We start from the raw sequence: 22432 nt of genomic DNA on the forward strand, positions 1-22432 counted from the left end.
ATAGGATATAGGAAGGGGTAAGGGTAATAAAAGGTAATAAAAGGGTAATTGGGGGATGGAATGGTCAGTAGCAAAATACTTTTGAGGAGGGATAAGGTGAACATAGAAAGAATAAATGGGAGAAATACAATTAGCAATAGTAACTGAAAAAAAAATTTGAAGCAAGTTTCTCTGTTGGAATATTATTGTTCTCTGGAAAATGATCAGCAGAATGCTCTTAAGGGGGAAAAAAAAGAAAACTGGAAAGTACTCCATGAACAAAGTGAAATATACTGTATAAAAAGAAATAGCAATGTTCTGGGATGACAGACTATAAAAGACTTTGTACTCAGTAGTACAATCATCCACACTATTCTGAAGGACTTATGGTGAAAAACCCTTACCAAATCCAGAGAAATAACTGATTGAATCTAAATATAGATTGAGGTATTCTCTATTACTCTATTTCTCTCTTTATTTTAACTTACTTTTTCTTAAGGGATTTTATTTTCATTATGGTGGGAGATGTTTTCCTTCACAATCTGACTTTTATGGAAATAGTTTGCATAAAACATGCGGCATCTTAATTATGGGTGGGGATAAGGGAGAGAACCTAAAACTCAAAAATCTTAAAAATAAATGTAAAAAACTGTTTTGAATGTCTATTTTGTATAATTGTTATAGTACATATAACATGAACATTGTATATAATATTGCAAAAATATAGTAATATGTTTAAGACTGTGAATAAATGTCATATTAGAGAGTACAAGCTCATTTTAACATTTTCATTTATTTTTTCACTGATAAGGATATCATTTTATAGTAAATTGCATCCCCTCTTTTTTGAGATTGCCTCGACTCAGATCTGATGATCTGGTAATTTAAGTTTGAACTGAGACTTATTAATTTAACTTATTAATTATTAAAATGAGAGACCTATTAATTGACCAACAAACAAGAAAAGGAGACTTTACTATAACATGAGAAGAAGATTCAACAAGGATAGACAAGGAGGATCTCTTGAGGTGTTACAGATGAACAAAGCTCCCTTGCTTCAGTTGACCATTGTGATCTGTCCTCCAACCATGAAAGAGTACCTCAAACTCTTCATGATGGCTTTGTAGTCAATTTATCCAGAAGTGATTTCAACAGCCTGGACTTTTAGTCTCCTGAATCAATCAATTAGTTTCTGCCTTTTAAAGAAAAGGTAATCTAACTTATATGGGAAGAACTGGGCTATATCTCCTTGTTGTTGAGTTATTTTTCAGTCATGTCTGACTTTTCATGACCTCATTTGTGGTTTTCTTGGCTAAGATACTGGAGTGTTTTGTCATTTCCTTGTCCAGCTTATTTTACACGTGAGGAACTGAGGCAAACATATTTAAGTGATTTACACAGAGTGACACAAATACTAAGAGTTTGAGACCATTTTTGAACTTAGGCTTCTTGATTTTCAAGCATAGCACTATAAATACATATTTTCCTATGAGAAAAAGTTACTTTCTGTTAATTGTTATGGAGGAAAAATTCATCACAGCAGCATCTTTCTTTGTCTTAGAGCCTTGGCCTTCAGATAGATATCATTCAGAGTGCCCAGATCCCTTGCTAAAAACATTTTATGGGTGTAGTAATCTTCCTTAACTGGATATTTTCTACTTCTCTCATTGTATCAAAGCACTCAAGTATCCACTATACTCCAACTTTTAGGCCCTTTTCTCCCTTTCCAAAGTTTTTATGTCAGTACATTCCAGTGTCCCTTTATCAAATTACACTGTGGACATGATATTGACACCTCATGTTAAGTAGGAAATCATCTGGTAACATAGAACAACAACACATGTTACTATTTACCTGCTAATAACTACTAAGTTTAAATATAACTTACCTTCCTTGATATTACACCATTATGCTGGGCTTTATTATCTACCTTCTACTATAACCCTTTAGACACCCAGATATTGTCATCAGACCTGTCAATAGTAAGCCTTAAAAACTTTTGCTTGTTACTGAACCCTCCAATATGTGTGGGCTCCTTCAATTAAAATGTTGGCTCCTTGAGATCTTGCTTTAGCTTGTTTTTCTTTGTATTCCAAGTATATCACAAAATGCTTTTACATATTTAAGATTGAGAATCTAACATTATTTATTCTTTTTATATGACATATATTTAATAATGTGGAAATGGTATGTCACTTCTGGCTTTTTTTAGGCAATGCTAAGAGAAATAATCTGAAAAATTCTGTGAATAATTTGTTATACTTGCAGCATTCATTGTCTAATTATTCCTGTTACGTTTGATCTCCTGTACCTGGTACAATAGATTACTCAGAGGTAACAGGTTTAAAGCAATATCCTTGTACAAAAATCATATTTTAAATAACCTCATGTAGAAGCAATTCCCAAGGTGGTTTAAAAGGAGCTCATAGAATAAGAATACATAAAATTACTAATGGAAAAAGTTAAAACATAGTAAAGGGAGTTCTCTTGGGTTTCAAGAGCTATTTGCCAACCCCTCAAAATTACTTTTATATTTCTCTTGTCCAAAGGTCCTACAAATGAATCCCAAATCCTACTCCAGGCCTACAATATAACTTCCTTGTTTGTCACAGTGTTGCTGATCTTGTGAGGATATGGAGGATTAACTGACATCATCCAAGTTGCCCCAGTATCTTGGAACACAATCTTTTATCAAAAGAGATTATTTGAAATAGAAGGTTACAAAATTTGTTTTGAGTTTCTATTCTTCCATTCATCACAATCACATTGTGGTGTCTGTTCTCTCCATAGATGTGAGTGACAACACGTATATGTCTTAGTGCACAGACTTTATAAGTTGTTATGGCTAACAAAAATAAGTAATAATTACATTTGGTCCAACCTTCTGTTGCTGACTTTTTATGAATTGAGTTAAGGTTATTTCTCAGAAAATTTTGCTGGCAGATAAATGTTGTTTGCCAGATTTAAAACCTGCTGAAACTGTTTTCAAAAATCCAAGGCCATTTCCATGCCATGATAAGGCAAATTAGAACTGTAGCAAAGATTTCTTTTTTCTGTGTTGTGATATATAGTTTTACTTATGACAAATTTGCATCAGAAGTAAGGACTTACTGGATCAAATCATGAATCATTTATTTTCTACATTATATTAAATATTATTATTACCTATAAATATCATGGGACTCCTTACACATAATTTATTACAGTCCTGTTGTAATGTTGCATATGAAAATGTTATCAGTGAACTAGGGAATCTGATAATAATAATGTTGCAACATTATAATAAATAGGTAGTCCTGTTGTTTTGTTCTTTATTAATATATCAAATATATTTCATTGCTTACATTATAGTAGCAGATTGAAAACATATGCTCACTTGCTACTAGTCCACCAGTAATAGAAAATTTCAGCTCATTTTCCTTCAGGCCAATTTGCTTCTAGGCATTTATACCAGGACAAGAATCCAACTGTTGAGTTTTGGAATGGGGCTAGATTTATATTCAAAAGTTGTTTAGATGGAAACAATACCTTCTTGCCAAGGATTAGACAGGGATAAACTCCATTTGCTTTTCTCTCTTTCTTTCCCCCTTCTTATTTCCCTACCCTTTCCTCCAACCTCCCTTTGCAGCTCCATCACCTGTCACAATAATTAAAAAGGACAGAACATCTAGAAGCAGTGTCTCATTATCTTGGCAAGAACCTGAACATCCTAATGGTATCATCCTGGACTACGAGGTCAAGTACTATGAAAAGGTGAGAGATAAAAGGTTAATAGCAAAGGAAAGGGGGTTGCTTTCTTAAATTTTCAATGTTAAGTTCCTGATATAGTGAGTTATTACATTGTGTGGATATAATGATGGGTTATTGTTGGGAAAAATTTTTTGTTGGGGAAAAATACATTGTTTTCATCTTAGACTCATAAAATGAGAAGAGATTTTGTGGTTTATCTAGTCTAATCCTTCATTTTATAACCTCAGAGTTTTAGCTACTGAGTGCTTCCAATTCAACTGCTTAACACTAGCAAAGAACTAGGACTGAAAGTGAAATATTTTGATACAGAGTCCAATTTTCCATCCAATTTATTAGACATGCTTGCCTAAACAAACATTGCTTTAAAAAGCAGTTGTTTCTTCCAGATTTAAAATTATTTTAAATATTATAGAAGATTCTATTCAAATAATACCAATACTTGTCAAATGACCTCATAGTCAGGTTGATTATTTGGAAAATATATTTTCCTGCTTTATTACATTGACAATGCTTGCAATTTGGTGCTATTATTTACTTGAAAATTTACAAGAATTCTTCTGCAAAGTTTTAAGATATTTCAAAAATATTACTTGTAGTATTATCGATAAAGTGCTGGGCATGGTATCAGAGAAATCTGCTTTCATTCCCCAACTCTGACACTTACTAGCTATATAACTCTGGGCATATCATTTAATAATTGTGTACGTTAAGCATTAGACCTGGACTCATCTACTGATCATATGGTCTGAGATCTTCAGTAGTCAATCTTTGATATGAACTGATAGAAGACATAACTACACTATTGCCTGATATTGATGAAATCATACAGCATTCCTATAATTCCTATACTCCTTTTGTTAGGTGGAAGATAGATGGAGCACATTAAAAATAATAGTATCAGGCATTTGCAAAATATACAGTATCTAATTTCATTATTTTTTTAGAATCATTGATTAAGAAAGGGCTTTAGATGTCTTCTAACCTAATATCCTCAAGTTCAGAGAGAGAAAGTCATTTATCCAAAATCACACAGCAAGTTTGCTTTGGGGCTAGAATTGGAACCCCAATCTCCAATTTCTCATATAAGAGCTTTTTACACTATTCCAACTTGCAAAAATGCATTGTGTTTTCTTGGTGATTACAAAAAAAAAAACAAAAAAAAAAAACCTTAAAACATATTTTAGTTTTATTGTCACAATTTCCAAGTAGGGAAACAGAGAGACAAAGCAATATATTCAAGAAGGCAAAGTTAAGGTTAGGAATGGGTTGTTAAAATATAAATGTTTGGTTCTTTTCCTACTATGTCATAAATGTAATCTTAAACATTTAAAATAAAAGTTTTATTGAATTTAAATTAAAGATGTATTGAAATTAATTTTCACTCAATCTTCTGAAATAGCTTAATTTATTGAATAGGCCATACAAATATGATTACTTTCTTGGATGTTATCATCAGATTTCTAAATGGTAGAGAGTAAGAGAAACCCCAAAATGACAAATATTTTAGTCCTTAGATTTTTCTCAGCTTTTATTATCATTATTAATTATGTTATTTTTATTATTTATATGTTTGCTATTTAATTTGGAAAGTCATCTACAACTCATTTGGGAGCTGCTAAGTCTTATAGAAACAAATATTCATATGAAATAAATTCCTTGAAGTTAACTAAAAGGGCAGTTATGTTAAAAAAACAACAACTATATATTGAATAAAATATCATGGGTATGTGTATATAAATGTATGTATATATAATATATGTAAATCCATATTTACATATATGTATGAACAAGTCCTGTTTCATCCAAAGAAATATGTACAATTATATCACTGCTCTTTTCGATGCTACTGAGTATTAAAATTTGGTGGAGAATATACTGCAACTGATAGAGAATTCTCAATGAAAACAATCTCTGAGGTTCCAACACAGTTACCATGATATTTCCAACCTCTCTGATTTTTAAGGCTATTCATTAATGTTCAAGTGTCAATTTTTCTTATTTTTTTCTTTCAAAAATTTGAGTTTTTAGATTGATGGTACTTGTTTATTTCAATGTTTACATATATACTAAATAAACAGTTTGAAAACATATGTTCCAATTAGAGAAACTAAATTTCTCTGGGGTTCTCAGTTCTGCTGGCAATGAGTCATTCTTGGTATTTTTTCTCAAGTCATTAGCTAAAAACCATTGATTATTTTATTCACAGAATCAAAGCAGAAAAAGTATTAAATTCCAAAGCAGAGAAGAATTTGAGTAATAAACTAGTATGATCCTCTTATTTTGGAGATGAAAAAGCAGAAGAGGCCCAGAGAAGTTAAAGAATTACTTACTCCAAAGGTTACAAAGCTATTGGCTGGTAGAGCTTAGACATGAATTTAGATCTATTAAACTATCGTGGGTCTTGTTTGTTTACCTTTTGAAATCCAGCTGTGGGAAATTTGCCTTGGCATATGAGGAAAGAAACTCCAAGATGATTTTCCACAACAGGGGTGTGTGTGTGCGCGTGTGTGTGTGTGTGTGTGTGTGTGTGTGTGTGTGTGTGTGTATAAATATATATATATAAATATATATATATATTTATATATATATATAATATAAATACATACACATATATGCATACATATACACATAAATATATATTTGTTTGTATAAAATATATGCATATAATATGTATAAATAACTATATGTACTCCCAATAAGTTAATAATTTTCCATTGTCAGATTAATAGGATACAAACTTAGATTTTAAGAAAACTAAAAAATAAAATTTGTTGGACAAAAATCTTATTGGTGCCCTAAAAGATTTGTTTAATTTGACAAATGTCCATGTAAAATAAATGTTATTCAGGCATGTTACATACAGTTTCCAGAGAATGCCTTACCCATAATAGTTGCTGCATAAATAATTTCTGATAGATTACAGGAGCTAGGATGGATCTAATAGACTATCAAATTCAGAAATTCGCAAATTTTTTTTGGTACCCACATGCTTTTGGCTTTCAATAAGCCCTCCTAAAACCTGTCTTTCCTATGAAAGGAAAGTAATTCTAGGATTTACTGTTCATATGAATATAAAAATAAAACAAAGTTAAATTTTCATGAAGAAAAACTTTAACCATAAATATTTTTCTACTAATTAAAATATTTCAAAATGTATTTATCAAAGTTATTTATTTAAGTTATAATAAAGTTATTTACTAAACTTTGCCCTACCTCCTTGACAAGTTTTGCATTTCCTCAGGATAAAATTTTATCCAAGTTTAGAATCATGATCCTATCTATTCTTCTTGACTTTAGACATTTAATTGAAGCCCAAAAGTCCATGGTAATTTATTATGCAGGTTTTAATCATTAAACTAAAATGATTGATTAATCTACTATCCAGTGTATGGATAGGAAAAGATTAATTTAGGAAACCATATTTGCTAGAAGCATACATATGTTCATCTCCCTTTGGTGCTCCCCTTTCTTTGTTTATGGCTTAAGATAAGAACATTGTGTAGCAGACCAGAGATATCATTAGTACTTAACTTACTGCACAACTTTTAAAATAGGTTAAGCAAAAAAAAAATAAAAAATGGAGCATCCATATTTCTAACCATAGGCATCTTGCCCTAGTTTCAGAAAAGTGTGGAGGAACCACACAAGTGAATAAGGGAATCCTGCATGATTCTTATCCTTATGAACTGTTCTGAGATATCATTAGATAAGAGGTAATAGATTATCACAGGATGACTGAAAGTATTTCATTATAGCCTTTATTTGCATTATCTGAACAGCAGCTCCACCAAAGTCCATAATTCTGGAGAGTAAGATGTGCAAAATTCATCTTCCTCAAGGTGATTATCCCATCTAAATAGGGTGCATGTGCAAGAATCACACCCCATTAGGCAAACAGCATTCAGAACTCCCTATGACCTTAGGTCTTTGAATTCACAAGGTAGCCATAAAGGTTAGGAAGGTCCTCTTCAAATCCCTTTTCTGTCCAAGAAAAGAAATATAAAAGGAGAAGCCCTAGAAATCTGAGATTCATGCCAAAATCAAAAAGATAAGCATATGGGTTTGCTGTCATATATGTATGGCTCCCATATCTCCCATATCAATTGAATTGAATGGAGAGAAGATATGAGTGAAAAATTCCATAATTAGAAACCCAATAGTTCACAGAATCCTGGAATGCTACAAAGAATGCAAAAGCAAGAACAGAAGTTGCTTCTTCTTTTAAGTATATTGAGTAGGAGCTTTTCCAGCTTGGTGCATCACCTTTGATATAACTCTTTCCACTAAACACCAATTACAGAAGCCAATGGTATACTAAAGACTTGTGATTGTTTATGCCCTTTAGCAAGGGGCTAGAGCAATGAAGCACTAGAATTTGCAGTAGCATGAAACCCATTAGAAGGATCAAGAATGTAGGTACAGCACTATCACAGTTGTAAAAATACTGTTGTTTAATTGATTAGTCATGTTTAAGTTTTCATGACTCAATTTCATTCTCCAGGTCATTTTATAGATGAGGAAATTGAATCACACAGGTGACTTGCCCAGAGAAGCACAGTTAATCTTTTAGCCTGGATTTTAATTCAGATTCTCCTGATTCTGGGTCCAGCGCTATATTCCGTGGTAACACATAGCTACCCTGTAATAATATTGCACACAGACAATCATATATTTAGGACTCTAAAGAACTTTTAGGATTATTTGTCCCACTCCCTCCACTTTGTGAATGAAGAAAATAAATCAAATAGAATTGAAAAAAAATCAGAATTTGAATAGTTTCTCTGACTCCAAAATTTAGTACTCTTTTCATTGATAGCTAAATGGTTATAATTTTGGGCCTGCAATCAGGAAGACTTGAATTCAAATACAACTTTAGATACTTACTATGTAATCCTAAGCAAGTCACAACCTTTTCCTCAGCTTCTTCCACTGTAAGATGAGAATAATAATAATATCATCTGACTCCTAAATTCACTTAGCATGCTGCTTCACATAGTAGGTATTTCTTTGCTTCATTCCTTCATATTGCCTTGGTAGTTTGCATCATTGTTGTAAAGAATGTCTGTTCCTTTCTCCCTTCTGTGTTTTAAGAAAAATTGAAAGAATTTTTTTAAATGAAAGTTTCTTTATGTTCCTATGACAGCACTATAAAACAGATTAGAGCTCAGAGAAAGTTTTAATCCACATCCAAGAATGAATTTTCCAAGTCATAATAATTATTTAAAATAATAATAAAATACAAATAATGATTGTGCCAATCATTGTATTCCAATTTGAAGAAATAGTAAAAGGGATGGATTTTGCATATGGCTATCTGTAGATGATTTTCACAGCATAAAGGGCTGCTCTGAAATCTGAATTAGAAATTTTTACTCAACAGAGTAAAAAGATCTAGTAATATCTGGTGCTTGTTCAACCCTTTCTGTGATTCTAGACAAACCTAATTAGTTCAGTCTCATAGCTCCCATTTGCAAACTCACATTTCTATGGTAAAGTATACTTGGTTTGCATAACCCTTTTTTTTTGGGGGGGGTGTTGGGGTTAAGTGACTTACCCAGGGTCACACAGCTAGGAAGTGTTAAGTGTCTGAGAGCAGATTTGAACTCGGGTCCTCTTGAATTCAAGGCTGGTGTTCTATCCACTGTGCCATCTAGCTGCCCCCATAACCCTTTCTTTTTAAAGAAACTGATTTATAGAGGATTAAGTTACTTGCCCAACTTCACATATCTTAATTAATTTTTTTTTTTTAAAGAAGGAACTTTAATTTTTTTTTTTTAATTTTCAGGTCTAAATTCTTTCCCATCCCACTCCCACCCAGTAAGAAGACAAGAAAACAAAACCTATTATTATTAAAGAAAGAATGAAAAAGAAAGAGAGGGAAATGTGCTTCAGTCTATATTTTGAGTCCATTTTTCTATTATGGAGTAGAAAGCGTGTTTTATCAGGAGTTCTTTGGAATTGTGATTGATCAATGTGGTGATCAGAGCTAAATCTTCCAAAGATGATTATCTTTAAAATATTGCTTTTACTATATAAATTGTTCTCCCAGTTCTGCTCACTTCTTTTTGCTGAAACTATCCCCTACATCTTTCCATCATGTTCGTGTTCCACAGCTTGTTCAGCTATTCCCCATTTAATGAGTGTTCCCCCAATGTCCAATTCTTTGATACAATACAAAGGATAGCTAGATAGTGTAGTAGACAGAGTGCTGAGCCTGAGTTCACATTTAGCTCAGATTTATTAGCTAAGTGATCCTGGACAAGTCACTTAAACCTGTTTGCCTCAATTTCCTCATCTGCAAAATAAGTGAGAGAAGGAAATGGCAAAACACTCTAGTGTCTTTGTAAAGAAGATCCCAAATGGGGTCACAAAGAGCTAGACTAAGCTGAAAAGACTGAAAACAACAAAAGCTACCACAAAGAGTTATTATAAATATTTTTGTGCATATTATTCCTTTCCCTTTTTCTTTAAGCTTCACAGAGTGCTACTTGTTGGGTCAGATACTGTGTATATTTTAATAGCCTTTTAAGCATAATTGCAAATTGTTTTCCAGAATGGTTAGACTAGTTCACAGATTAGCCAGCAATGCATTAATGTGCCTGTTTCTCTACATCCTCTCCATCATTTGTTATTCTCCCCTCCCATTTTAAAAATCCCTCCTTGTCTGATAGGTATGAGTTGGTAACTCAGAGATGTTCTAATTTTCATTTCTTTAATTATTAATGATTGAAACCCTTTTTTCATATGGCTATCCATAGTTTTGATTTCTTCTTCTGAAAACTACCTATTCATATACTTTGGCCATTTATCAATTGGGAATAAATATTATTATACATTTGGCTGTTTTCTACATATTTGAGAAATGAGACCTTTTATTTGATCAATTTAATATAATTATAAAGATTAATTTTTAATATAATTCTTCTTACCTCAAAGCAGGAACAAGAGACAAGTTATACCATACTGAGGGCAAAAGGCACAAATGTTACCATCAATGGCCTCAAACCTGAGACTACTTACATATTCCAAATTCGAGCACGAACAGCAGCTGGATATGGGACCAATAGCCGCAAGTTTGAGTTTGAAACTAGTCCAGATTGTATGTATCATTTCAACTAATTTTAAATGCCTATGTGTGCAGTTTTAAAGTAACCGGAATGGTTAGTTTCATTCCCTTCCAGTCTTTAGTAAATGTGATGTACAGTACTATCATTTACTATAATAGTAATATGGAACTTTACATTTTGTCTTTTCAATTAAAAACTGCTGAGGGATATATGGAAAACTATGACAAGTGGGTTTTTCCCCTCTTTTTTTCTACCTGATCATATTTCCACTGCTGGAATAAATATTTTTCTTGGTTAGCCAGAAACTTGTGTTAAAGAAAGGTGTTTGATAAAGTAACAGAATTCCAATGGTTCTTATTCCCTATATTCCAGTTTATTGCTTGATTTAGTCAACTGATTACTAGAAATTTACTTATCCATGAGGATTTTGATTTTGTTTTAACCCATACTATAGTGCTCAGAACATATATTTTTATATTATTGAAAAAATATTGATTGCTTTTTCTTAAACCTGTTTAATTACTCCAATTATAGTCACCTATTTTTAGAGAATGCATTTGAATCTATAATTTATACTTCCTTTAATTGACAACCATTTCCTAAATTAGATAACTTCAGCATTTAATATGGTAAAATAGTCCCCCATTTTTCCCAATGGAAAACTTTGTCTTTTAATTTCTTATTTCTAATGGAATAATTCTATTATGTTAAAACTCCTACTTATTGTTCTAAGTAAGAAAATGCAGTAAACTTGCCAAAGTAAATTAGCTTTTAGTATGGAGTGATGTTTCAGGGATGTTTTAAAGACAAAATATGATTTTGCCTCTACAAACTATAAATTCCTAGAGAACAATGTCAATATTTAACTGCTTTTACCCAATAATGCTTTTTAAAAAACTGTCCAACTAGCAAATAGGCCTTATCTTCAAGTATGCAATTGATTTATCCTCCTCCTAAAACTTTCTTCTAAATCTCCTTGGGTAAAAATCAGGTTATTAAAAATGAGACAACTCAAGTTTTTTACACTGCATAAAAATATAAAAACCTCTCCTATGTAATGTTTATGAGAAATTAAATTATTTGAAATAATACATAATTCAATTTCTGCATAAGAATAGTTATACTTAGGATATTTACAATTTGAACATATGAGAATACCTATCAACTCCTTTTATATTTCCTTTGTTTTTTAACTTTCAAAAAGACAGCTTAAACATTAAAATATATTCATACAATATTACAAAAAGAATGGCTGTTAACACTATCCCTGGTTTATATAATGGAACAAGTGAAACATTTTATTTCCAAATAAATAGGAGATATATTTTGTAGAGGCAGTCTTAGAAAAGTTATCTAATACTTCATCTTCCTAGCCTGAATTTAGTCCTGATTAATCTGACATATATGTAAATTTGCAAGAATAACAACAACAAAATTCCAACAGTCTAATGTAATTCAAAATTATACCACAGACATTTCTGTGGTAAGTTTTACTTATGAACCACTAATAAGGCTTGAGTATCTGAGGTTTAAAAATCTTCTGTTTAAAGACTTAAAAAAAATGAAATTTTTCAATGTAAGTCAAATGGTTTTACACTTGGAATATTTTAATAGAGGGGAGAGGTAAAGACAGAGGGCATGTGAACGAATTGTTTTCTCAATTTGCATTTTTTAGACAGCATTATGACTGAGGAGTAGGACTGTAAAATATTAATTCACTATTAACTAACATGTTGGTTTTAAAATATCAAAAGGTGTCAATCTAAAAAGGAAAAAAAACATTAAAAGTATTTGTTATTTGCTTTAGAACTATGCAGAAACCAGTATTTGTTATGAAAATATATATTAGGTGATATAATAAAAAAAATAAAACAGGACATTGACTTTTTAAAACATGTCATGCAATTCATTAGGTAGAAATAATTCATATTAAAATTTTACATTGGGAAATCATCTAGTTTATGCTATTTTTTGAATGAAAAAAAACATCCTGTTAAATTATTTTGCCCAAGGTATCAAAGTGAAACATTTTATTTCCAAGTAAGAAAATACTTTATAGTTCTAGCAAGCATTTAGCCCTGATTAATCTGACATACATGTGAATTTGCAAGCATAACAACCCCAAAATCCAACAATTTGAAAGTCAACAATTATGAATATTCATTTTGTACTTTAGCCAATATATTACAGTTAACAGAAATTTTATTTTACATTTTTATTAATATTTATAATTATAATTTTGTGACAGAACCTATGCATGGGTAATTTTTTACCACATTATCCCTTGTACTCACTTCTGTTCCGAATTTTCCCCTCCTTTTCTCCATCCCCTCCCCTTGATGACAGGCAATCCCATACATGTTAAATGTGTTATAGTATATCCTAGATACAATATATGTATGCAGAATCAAATTTCTTGTTGGACAGGAAGAATTGGATTCAGAAGGTAAAAATATCCTGGGAAGAAAGACAAAAATGAAAACAGTTTACACTCATTTCCAAGTGTTCCTTCTCTGGGTGTAGCTGATTCTGTCCATCATTGGTCAATTGGAACTGAATTAGATCTTCTCTTTGTTGAAGATATCTACTTCCATCTTCATACAGTATCGTTGGTTAACAGAAATTTTAGAGGGAGTAAGGTGAAAGAGTAGATAGAGCACTAGACCTGGATTTAAGAAAAGCTGAGTTCAAATATGGACTTACTGGCGATGTGACCCTGGGAAAGTCAGTTAACATCTGTCTGCCTCAATGCTGTCATCTATAAAACGGGGATTAAATACAGCTCCTACCTCACATGGATATAGTGAGAATCAAATGAGATGATATTTGTAAAATCCTTTGCTATCTTAATTATCAGTAATGACAGTGACATTGTTTTATTTTAGTGCTTTGCAAGAAAATTATGGAAATAGAAGGGTCCTTAAAATCATTTAATTCATTCTAATACCCATTTATAAGTGATGGCAATAAGATTTCTTTCTGAAAGTTTCTTTCCCTCTTGAGGTTACCTTGAGTCATGTTGTGTGCAGCAGCTAATAAAAATTCATTGAAGAGTTTAAAATCTATGATCTTTCATAAGTTTGTACCGTGGTTAAAAATATATAAATAGTCCTTTAAAATTTCAATCCTTAGTAATATAATATGATATACTCAAAATATTAAAAAGGAGCTATAATGTCATTTGACTTATTTACTAAACACAGAAGACAATCAAAGGCAACATTGACTTAAAATATAAACTGATGTATGAAGTGTTCCAAAGGAGGCTAATGGAAAATGAAGTGCAATAGTGCAGTTAAAATGTCATATCATACCACACCGTTTATGGATTTTTTGTCACTGATGAAGTTATATTGACTGTGTTTCTGCCTAGGCTCAAAGAATAGAGACTATCATTTTAAAATATGAAACATCATGGTTTAGTGAAAATAGAACCAGTGTGGCAAGTCAGGAAGACTTAGGTTTGAATTCTGCCATTGGAATATGTTTGTTGTATAAGTCTGAGAAAGAAGTTTAAGTTGCCCCGGGCAACTTATTAACATTTTAAAATTAAAAAAAAAATAAGCTGTAAGCCAGGTCTTGACCTGAATTGGTAAAATGAGTTTCTTTATTAGGAGCTTTCTTTTTCCATAAAACCGCAGGTATAGATAAGAATCTAAAATGGCTCAGGATGTCTCATAGATGCATGTTAGAAAAATGTTTCTAATCTGCTTCTTTGAGACATCCTGAGCCATTTTAGATTCTTGTTTCAAACAGAGTAGAGTCAATAGGGGAAGGGAGTATCATCTGTCTACTATCTGACCCTGATTTTCTTCAGCTCCTAAAAGCTGAGTCTTACAGTACTAGTTCTCACACATTTTATGTTCAAGACCTTTTACTCCCTTAAAAATGCTTTAAATTTTTTATTTATTTTAAAATATTTTATTTTTATTTTAAAATATTAATGTAAACATTATGTAAATTTTAGTAATATTAATTAGTGATATTTGCCATATTGGAAACTATAATATATTAATTTTTTTGACCTTGCATACCTCCTGAAGGTAATCAAGTGATGTCCTATAGGTCTGTAAGCTACACATCGAGAACTGCTGCATTACAGATCTTTTCAACCTAGATATGGGATTTGATAATGTTCAAATATCTCATATCACTAGTTAACAAGTTCCTGCTCCCCATGGTATTAATTTTACAAAGAAAGTTTGTTAGACTCCAAACAAAAATCTAAAAACTGAATTCAGAAACAAAATAATCACATTTATATAGTGTTTACGCATCAATCCTTTTTGCACCTTAACCTATAATGTAACTCCTCTCTTTCATATATATTTCAAGATCTTAAATTGCCAACTTTTTTAGACATTGTAAAAAATAGTCTTGTTTTCTTTCAAGCTCCTAGCTGATTTTTCTAAACTTTTCTGGTTCTAAAAATAAATAAATAAACAATAACATACTATCCAGTACATCTAAACACACTTCTGAAGAGAGATAATCAGGTTCTATGATTTATTGCTTTTAAAATTTGGCATGATCTGAAGCAAATCACATAGCTACCTACTTTGTGAATATTTTAAGGGACTTGCCTCTTGCAAAAGGAATAAGCATTTATTAAATGCCAGCTATGTGCCACCATGCTAAGTGCTATGTAAATATTATTTCATTTGATCCTCACTAACTGTTTTGCAAAATACATCCTCTCAGAACTTGGATTTTCTATTAGTAAAATATAGATTATCATGTATACGGTTATAATTTCCCTAAAGTGTTTTAAGATTCAAATGAGTTGAAATGTTATGCAAGCATTAAAATAATAGATAAAAGTCACTTATGATCACCCCAGTGATGTAAATAAATATTTGCTATTGGGGTGGTGCTAATAATAGTGATGATGATGCTGATAATGCTGCTGATGATGATAGTGACAACAAAATTTTAAATCTTATCCTAAAGCAGATGACATAAGTCCTTAGTAGTCCTTGGGTGAATCTAGATGCATACTTTGATTAATGAATTACACTTCACTTTTTAATTTAATAACTATTAAATGCTATATCATATATCAATCGAAGTCAAAAGAGTTAAATGATGTGTAAAACCTTTTGTCCTAAATACTTTGCCTTCCTTTGCCTTTCCTTCTCTGCAAATTTCTGGTTCAGCCTATAAATTCTCTCTCCTGATTTCCTATTTGAAAAATAGTCTGTATATAATAAATATTTGTTAATTGGTTTAGTAATTTTTGTAAGAAAAAACAAAGTTTGTTCATTTTAAAGTTTCTTTGATTTTCCCTTCAAATAATACTTAATGGTAAACATACTATGTAATAGGAAGTTTGTTTTTTGTTGTTTTGTTTTGTTTTGTTTTTTCCTTAAGATGGGGAAACTTGACAAAGGTGAATTACTTCTTACAAAACAGAATAGAAGATGACTTAATTTATCAACTCCCCATAAAAGTGTCAGTCACAATGTGTTAATGTTTTTTGTTTTGTGTTTTTTTTCTTTGATCTTACAGCTTTCTCCATTTCCAGTGAGAATAGCCAGGTTATCATGATAGCCATTTCAGCTGCGGTAGCAATTATTCTTCTGACAGTTGTGGTATATGTCCTGATCGGAAGGTGAGTTCACTGTCTATCTTATACATTTCTTTCCTTTTCTTAATACTTCCAGAGTTTGATGAAAGAAGTCAATAAAGAATTTTCAGATAGAAGAGTTGCTTGGACTTAAAATTCTACTCTCTTTTGTTTTTTTCTGTCCTTTTCTTTTCCTTCCCACTTCATCTTACCTTACCTACCTGTTCTCTCTCTCTCTCTCTTTTTTTTAACTTTCTCCTGTTCTGTCAACCTCTTTTTTATGTTTTTCTCTCCCTTCTTCTCCAGAAGTCCATAGCAACACAATATAGTAATGATGATTTCTAATAAAAGTAGGCCCCAATCTTTACCCATTCCATGGTGGTTTAAAAAAAAAAAAATTTGTAGATACTATAAAGATTCTAAAACCACTGTAAAATTCAGTGGTAGAGACAGTATTATGAAGTTTAGAAAAACTCCAAAAAGTCTCCCATTAGTCAGAGTCTTCTGAGAATTAGGCTTTCTTGTAGAGAACATAGGAAATGTGAACATCATTAAACTTTCACTACAGCATTTAATTGTTTAGGGAAAATACTCATGCTCGTTTCACATGTTGTAAATACATAATGATTCCAAATTTCCTTTTCCAATGTTCCTTCCTCTTGCTTTATTCCTAGATTTTGTGGCTATAACAAAACAAAGCATGGTGCAGAGGAAAAAAGATTTCATTTTGGAAATGGACATTGTAAGTTTCTGCATTTTGATTTCAACATTTTAGTTTTTAGCATTTGTTGATTTATAAACAAAATAAAAGTTTGCCCTGAAGATGTGATAAGAAATAAAATTTTCAAGAGGAATGATGTAGTAAATGAAAATCTCCAAAAGGAAGGAAAATTTAGTTCTCAACATTAATTTTTTATTGCAACTTTTTTATTTACAGAAGATATACAACATATGCATGGGTAATTTTTCAATATTGACCCTTGCAAAACCTACTGTTACAACTTTTCCCTTCCTTCCTCCCACCCCTTCCCCTGGGGGTCAGTAGTCCAATACATGTTAAATGTGTTAAAGTATATGTTAAATACAATATATGTATACATATTTATACAGTTATCTTGCTGCACAAGAAAAATCTTATCTAGAAAGAAAGTGAAAATAACCTGAGAAGGAAAACAAAAATGCAAGCAGACAGTAATAGAAAGAGTACAAATGCTATGTTGTTAGGATTACTAAGTGAGAACTCAGGTTGTCTGGACAGTGACAAGGTGAGAATTCAGGTTTTCTGGACAATTACAAGGTGAGAACTCAGGTTGACTTGATAGAGGGGGCAAGCTCATTGGCTGGGGTGGTTCTTCCCAGAAGCCCTTGCATTATCCCACGCCCATTCTCTGGGAGGATAAAAGAGACAGCACTGGGCCCAGAGAGCAGATCGGCCTGGAGAAGGATAAGAGCTGGAGGAGATTCAGAGCCAGGATTCAAGAGAAAGACTCTGCATTGCATCAGGCTTGACGGGGCTCTCTGCAGGAAGGGAAGTCACTTCTAAGGACAAGAGTTAACAGCAACTACCTGGAGACAACGGTTCGTTACAGGAAGAAGAATCTGTTGGAGAGATTTGAGTAGAAGACACAGCAGATCTCTTCCCAGAGAGTGATCCGGCAGCTTCTAGAGACAACAGCACGCTACACTATGTTGTGGTCCACTCTCATTTCCCATATTTATTTTGCTGAGTGTAACTTATTCTCTTCCATTACTGAACAATTGGAATTGATTTGGATTATCCCATTGTTGAAGAGACCCACGTCCATCAGAATTGATCATCATATAGTATTGTTTCAACATTAATTTTTAAGAAACTACATTTCAAAATTAAAATAAAGGGGGAATCTATGGGTATTAGGTTCTTACTAAGTGCTAAGTTGGTACTTAACAATTCTCTAGCTCAGAGTTCACACCTTTAGTTCAAACAAGCAAGTTCATTGGTTGTAAGTAGTTCCCACAAGCCCCTGCAGTACCCACAATCCCATTCTCTGGAAGGATAAAAAGAGGCAACATTGAGTCTGAACAACAGTCTAGATTGGGATAAGAACAAGACTTCCCAGGAGAACTTCAGGGAAGCTCGAAGAGTTTCAGAGCCAGGATTCAGGAAGAAGAGGATTCAAGATTCTACCTTCGCTCTGGCTGGAGGCTCCAGAAGCCTCCTAAAACACCTGCTCACAGAGAAAAGGATTAACAGAAAAGAGATCTCCCAGAGAATGATCCACAATTTCTAGAGATGACAGGACACTAACAGAAACCTCCTCCCAGAGAAGGATTACAATTGAGAGACAAAAGGACATTACATATGGGTTATGTTCAAATATGGATACTAAATCAAATGTTTTCTGCTGTGCATTGCTAAAATGCAAAACAGAACACCAACTTTCTCATTTTCCAATCTTTGATGAAATGTAAATAAATAGAATGTTATTTTCTAGGTTGTTAGGAGAAACAAATATAAAAGATTCTGGCCTCTGCAATGTCTTATTCCATACTTGCCTACAAGAAGAAGCTTCCAAAACATTCTGTTTCATTGTAATTGCCTGATAGTCAATTATTAACTAAACCAATATATTTTGTATTTTAATACTATCAATTGAACCTTTTTTTAATTTTCTCAAAAAAAAATTCCTCTGGAAAGAAAAGTGCTTAATTGCAGATGAAAAGACTTTCTGATTTTAGTTTTGGTGAAGCAAATTGTCCCAGTTGTTTTCAAAGAATGCAAATTAGTTTGTTTTTCAAAAATATAGCCCTTCTGAAAGTGGCAACCAAAAATTGATTCCATAAAAGAAGTAATGGGATTTTTTATGGTTTATTTTAAAAAATACAAATTATCTACCTATAAAAATCCACTTGCCTTTTTTTTTTCTTATATATGTTTGCTAAAAAATGTTCATGCCAATGGAAATTACTCTCTTGATTTATTTCCAAGAACTGTAATATTAGTTATATCTCAAGTGAAAAGTTTATTAATAATTGCCAACGTGAAGGGTATGTACAATAAATAGCTTGGATAAAGAATGTATTCCAGAATTTAATTGCAATGGGACAGAAATGGCACAAATTGCCAGATTACATCATTCTTTTTTTTCTTATGCGTTTTCCTTTTGCTTCACTTCTGAATGGAACATGACTATTATAATAGTTCCCAGGATCATTAATGACAATTAATGAACGATAAACAAACTAGACACACACAATTTAATATTTATATGTGTCCCATATTAGTACTACTTTATGATTCAAAGATTACAAAATAAAAGCATTCATTTAAAAAGTGTCATTGATGAGTTGCAGGTCAAGGCTTGTTTCCCCACCCCACCCCCCCAGTTGTCTGACACTGTAAGGCAATAGCCATTCATAAATTTGTCAGAGAAGTTAAATTCCTATGGATTAAGGGGCTTTTAATTTGAGCTAGACATTTAACTATAAATATTATTTTTAGAGTAGTCCATGCTGATTCTGTATATTTTATTAGATTTATAATCTAATGAATTTGAGCATTTGATGCCCTTTTTTGTAAGCATGCATTTACTGTATCAAAGACATGTATCTATGAAATTCTTTAGTGGCATTTGTTAAAACCTTGACTTTTCTTCGATTTCAATATCCTTCAAAAAGACATAGAAAGTTCACTTTACTCTGGCTGCAAGAGGATAAAGTAACCTCCATGTCTGTCATAAACTTTCTGCATCTTAAATAACACAGTTAGTTTATTTCAGTCCATTTATTCTGTATTACTTTTAAAAAGCCCCAGCTAGGAACTATTCCCTCCAGCCTTATTACAAATCCTATTATATTGCTTCAAAGGAACAAAAATGTGCTTTACCTCCTCAGATCCTAACTCTTTATCCTCTCTGGATCCCCCTCCCCCCCTTTTTTGTTTTTTGTTTTACCTTTTGCTCTCCTTAGGGCAATTCATGCTGGTAAAATGGAAATGTAAATTATTGTGTTTGCACAGAATGAGTTGTAAAGTAGTACAGCTTAACACATGTGCATGTGTTTATTATGGGTTTTAATTATTGGTGTGAAGGGATTATTCTCCTTGCAGCCTGAATCACCTGATCTATGTCCCCTCTGGGTCACCATTTAAAAATCAGCAGCAGAAATCTCAACAGAGAACCTCTTTTATTTTTGTTGTGTGTGGCAGGTTCTTGTTCTTGGTGGTGGTTTCTGTTAAAATTTGAATAAAATGAAGAGGATTGTAACTTTAATTTAGTGTGGATGGAAAATCCATTTACAAAATTTTTAATGAATAGAAATACTTTTAGTAGTCAATTACTTTTTTTTTTTTGTTTTTATATAGGAATACTCAATCATTAGGCTTTTAATATCACACTTTTCTGTTAGTGCATTCCCCAAAACTGTTTTTGAACTTAGAAATTTACTTTTCAATTTTTTTGAGGCAATTGCCTGGCAAGTCATTTTATAATCCTCTCAGTAAATTCTGATGGCAGTCAATCTCCATAAAATTGATATTCTCAAACTCTTCAAGGAAAAAGAAACACAGTTATTATTATTTGCTAAAATGCCATGCATCTGAGGTTTGAAAGCATCTTTTCTTTAAGTAATAAATACTAATTTTTTTTTTTTTGCTTAAGATAAATAATGCAGGATATAAGTTTTATTCTAGTTGAAGCTAACATGTGGGACTGAGTTACAGGTATTCTGTTGATTACAGAGGGACCCTAACAATGAGAACAGGGAGGGAGCACAGACCCATTTCATGGGTGGAAAACTATTTTCAAGAGTACTTAAGGTCTTTGTTGAGATGGATTTCCAAAAGAGTAGCTTCTTAAGTGTTCAAAGAGTGGTCATTAGGTTAAAGGGAAATATTGGGACATTTTTTTAAAATCTGATCTTTGTGGACTCTTTAAACAGCATTACATAGGTAAAGAGATTTAGAATTTCTTTATAGTGCTTAATTACTATCTTACCTGTGATTCCATATCTACTACAAAATGACAGTAAGGGACATCATTTAGTCTCTCTGAATCTCACTTCATCTTCATTAAGTAAAATATGTATAGCATTACTAATACTAAGCTATTTTAAAGTACTATGTAAATTGTAACACAAATAATTGTGAGCACAAAAATGTAAGGGCAACACAAGGCAGTGAATGGAAAGGTAGCTATAGATTCAAGAGCAACACTTGACCCACAAATATACACTTTATAATCATGGGCAAATCATAATCCTATTAGACTTCAAATTAAATAAGAATGGTTAATTATTGGGAGGAACTTCTACTATCTGAAATTACAAAAAAGCATAAATAAAAAGACAAATCCCCCAGTAATCAAATTATTATTGGTTCTATTTTTGAACAAAGAAACCATAACAATAAAAAACCCATCCTGCTTACCAAGCAATAGTAGAAATAAAACCTAATGATCCTTTTCATATTCATTCCTAAAACTGTGGGTTCTGTTTATTACTAAAATTAGGAACCTATCTGTGATTATTAGGTGCTAATAATATGTTTCCAGTTAAAACATGCTTTTCATTTAATTACTGTTATGCATGTGCGATCATCAATAATTAAAATCAGTTCTCTGATATTCTAAGCATTCATTTGCAAAAGGAGGAAACTAGATTTATACAGTACTTGAGGCATCTTCTAACACAACCCATGATCTAGTTATATTTCTAGGAGTTGATTAAGTCACTTAGCAGTCAAAGTTATTTCTGTTTTGTTAGTTTAAAAACTTTGAATTCAGATGTTGTAGTGTCAAATCTAAATCCTTTTCACACATATACATAAAAGATTATTTTTGTTTCCTTAAATTCCTAAATATGTCTTGAAATATTTTATCTACAGAGTTATAAAGATATAATTTCAAAATTAAGTATGTTCCTAGGGAATTTTGTATTACTTTATGACAATGTACATACCGTTTGCATATAATTTTTTCCCTTGAAGGAATAACAAAGATAATTTTATAATGGCTTGAAACTTCTTACAAGATTTATTCAACTGCCATTTATTAATATTATGTCTTATTATTAGCTACATTGACATTAATTGTAA

General features: G+C 31.9%; 1 protein-coding gene across 4 annotated transcripts in view; it reads left to right on the forward strand.

Moving 5' to 3' along the window:
• EPHA3 (EPH receptor A3) overlaps positions 1 to 22432 on the forward strand; it is a 573903-nt gene that overhangs the window by 441641 nt on the left and 109830 nt on the right. For 2 of the 4 annotated variants that reach the window (XM_074299812.1, XM_074299814.1), the window contains exons 6-9: positions 3608 to 3732; positions 10666 to 10828; positions 16305 to 16407; positions 17037 to 17104. The exons of 1 other annotated variant lie outside the window; for it this stretch is intronic. In XM_074299812.1, coding sequence (XP_074155913.1) covers positions 3608 to 3732; positions 10666 to 10828; positions 16305 to 16407; positions 17037 to 17104 — 459 coding nt within the window. The remainder of the gene's footprint in view (positions 1 to 3607; positions 3733 to 10665; positions 10829 to 16304; positions 16408 to 17036; positions 17105 to 22432) is intronic. One more of the 4 variants, XM_074299813.1, reaches the window with a different exon arrangement.

The sequence above is a fragment of the Sminthopsis crassicaudata genome, chromosome 3 (genome assembly GCF_048593235.1).
Source record: "Sminthopsis crassicaudata isolate SCR6 chromosome 3, ASM4859323v1, whole genome shotgun sequence".
NCBI classification, from domain to species: domain Eukaryota; kingdom Metazoa; phylum Chordata; class Mammalia; order Dasyuromorphia; family Dasyuridae; genus Sminthopsis; species Sminthopsis crassicaudata.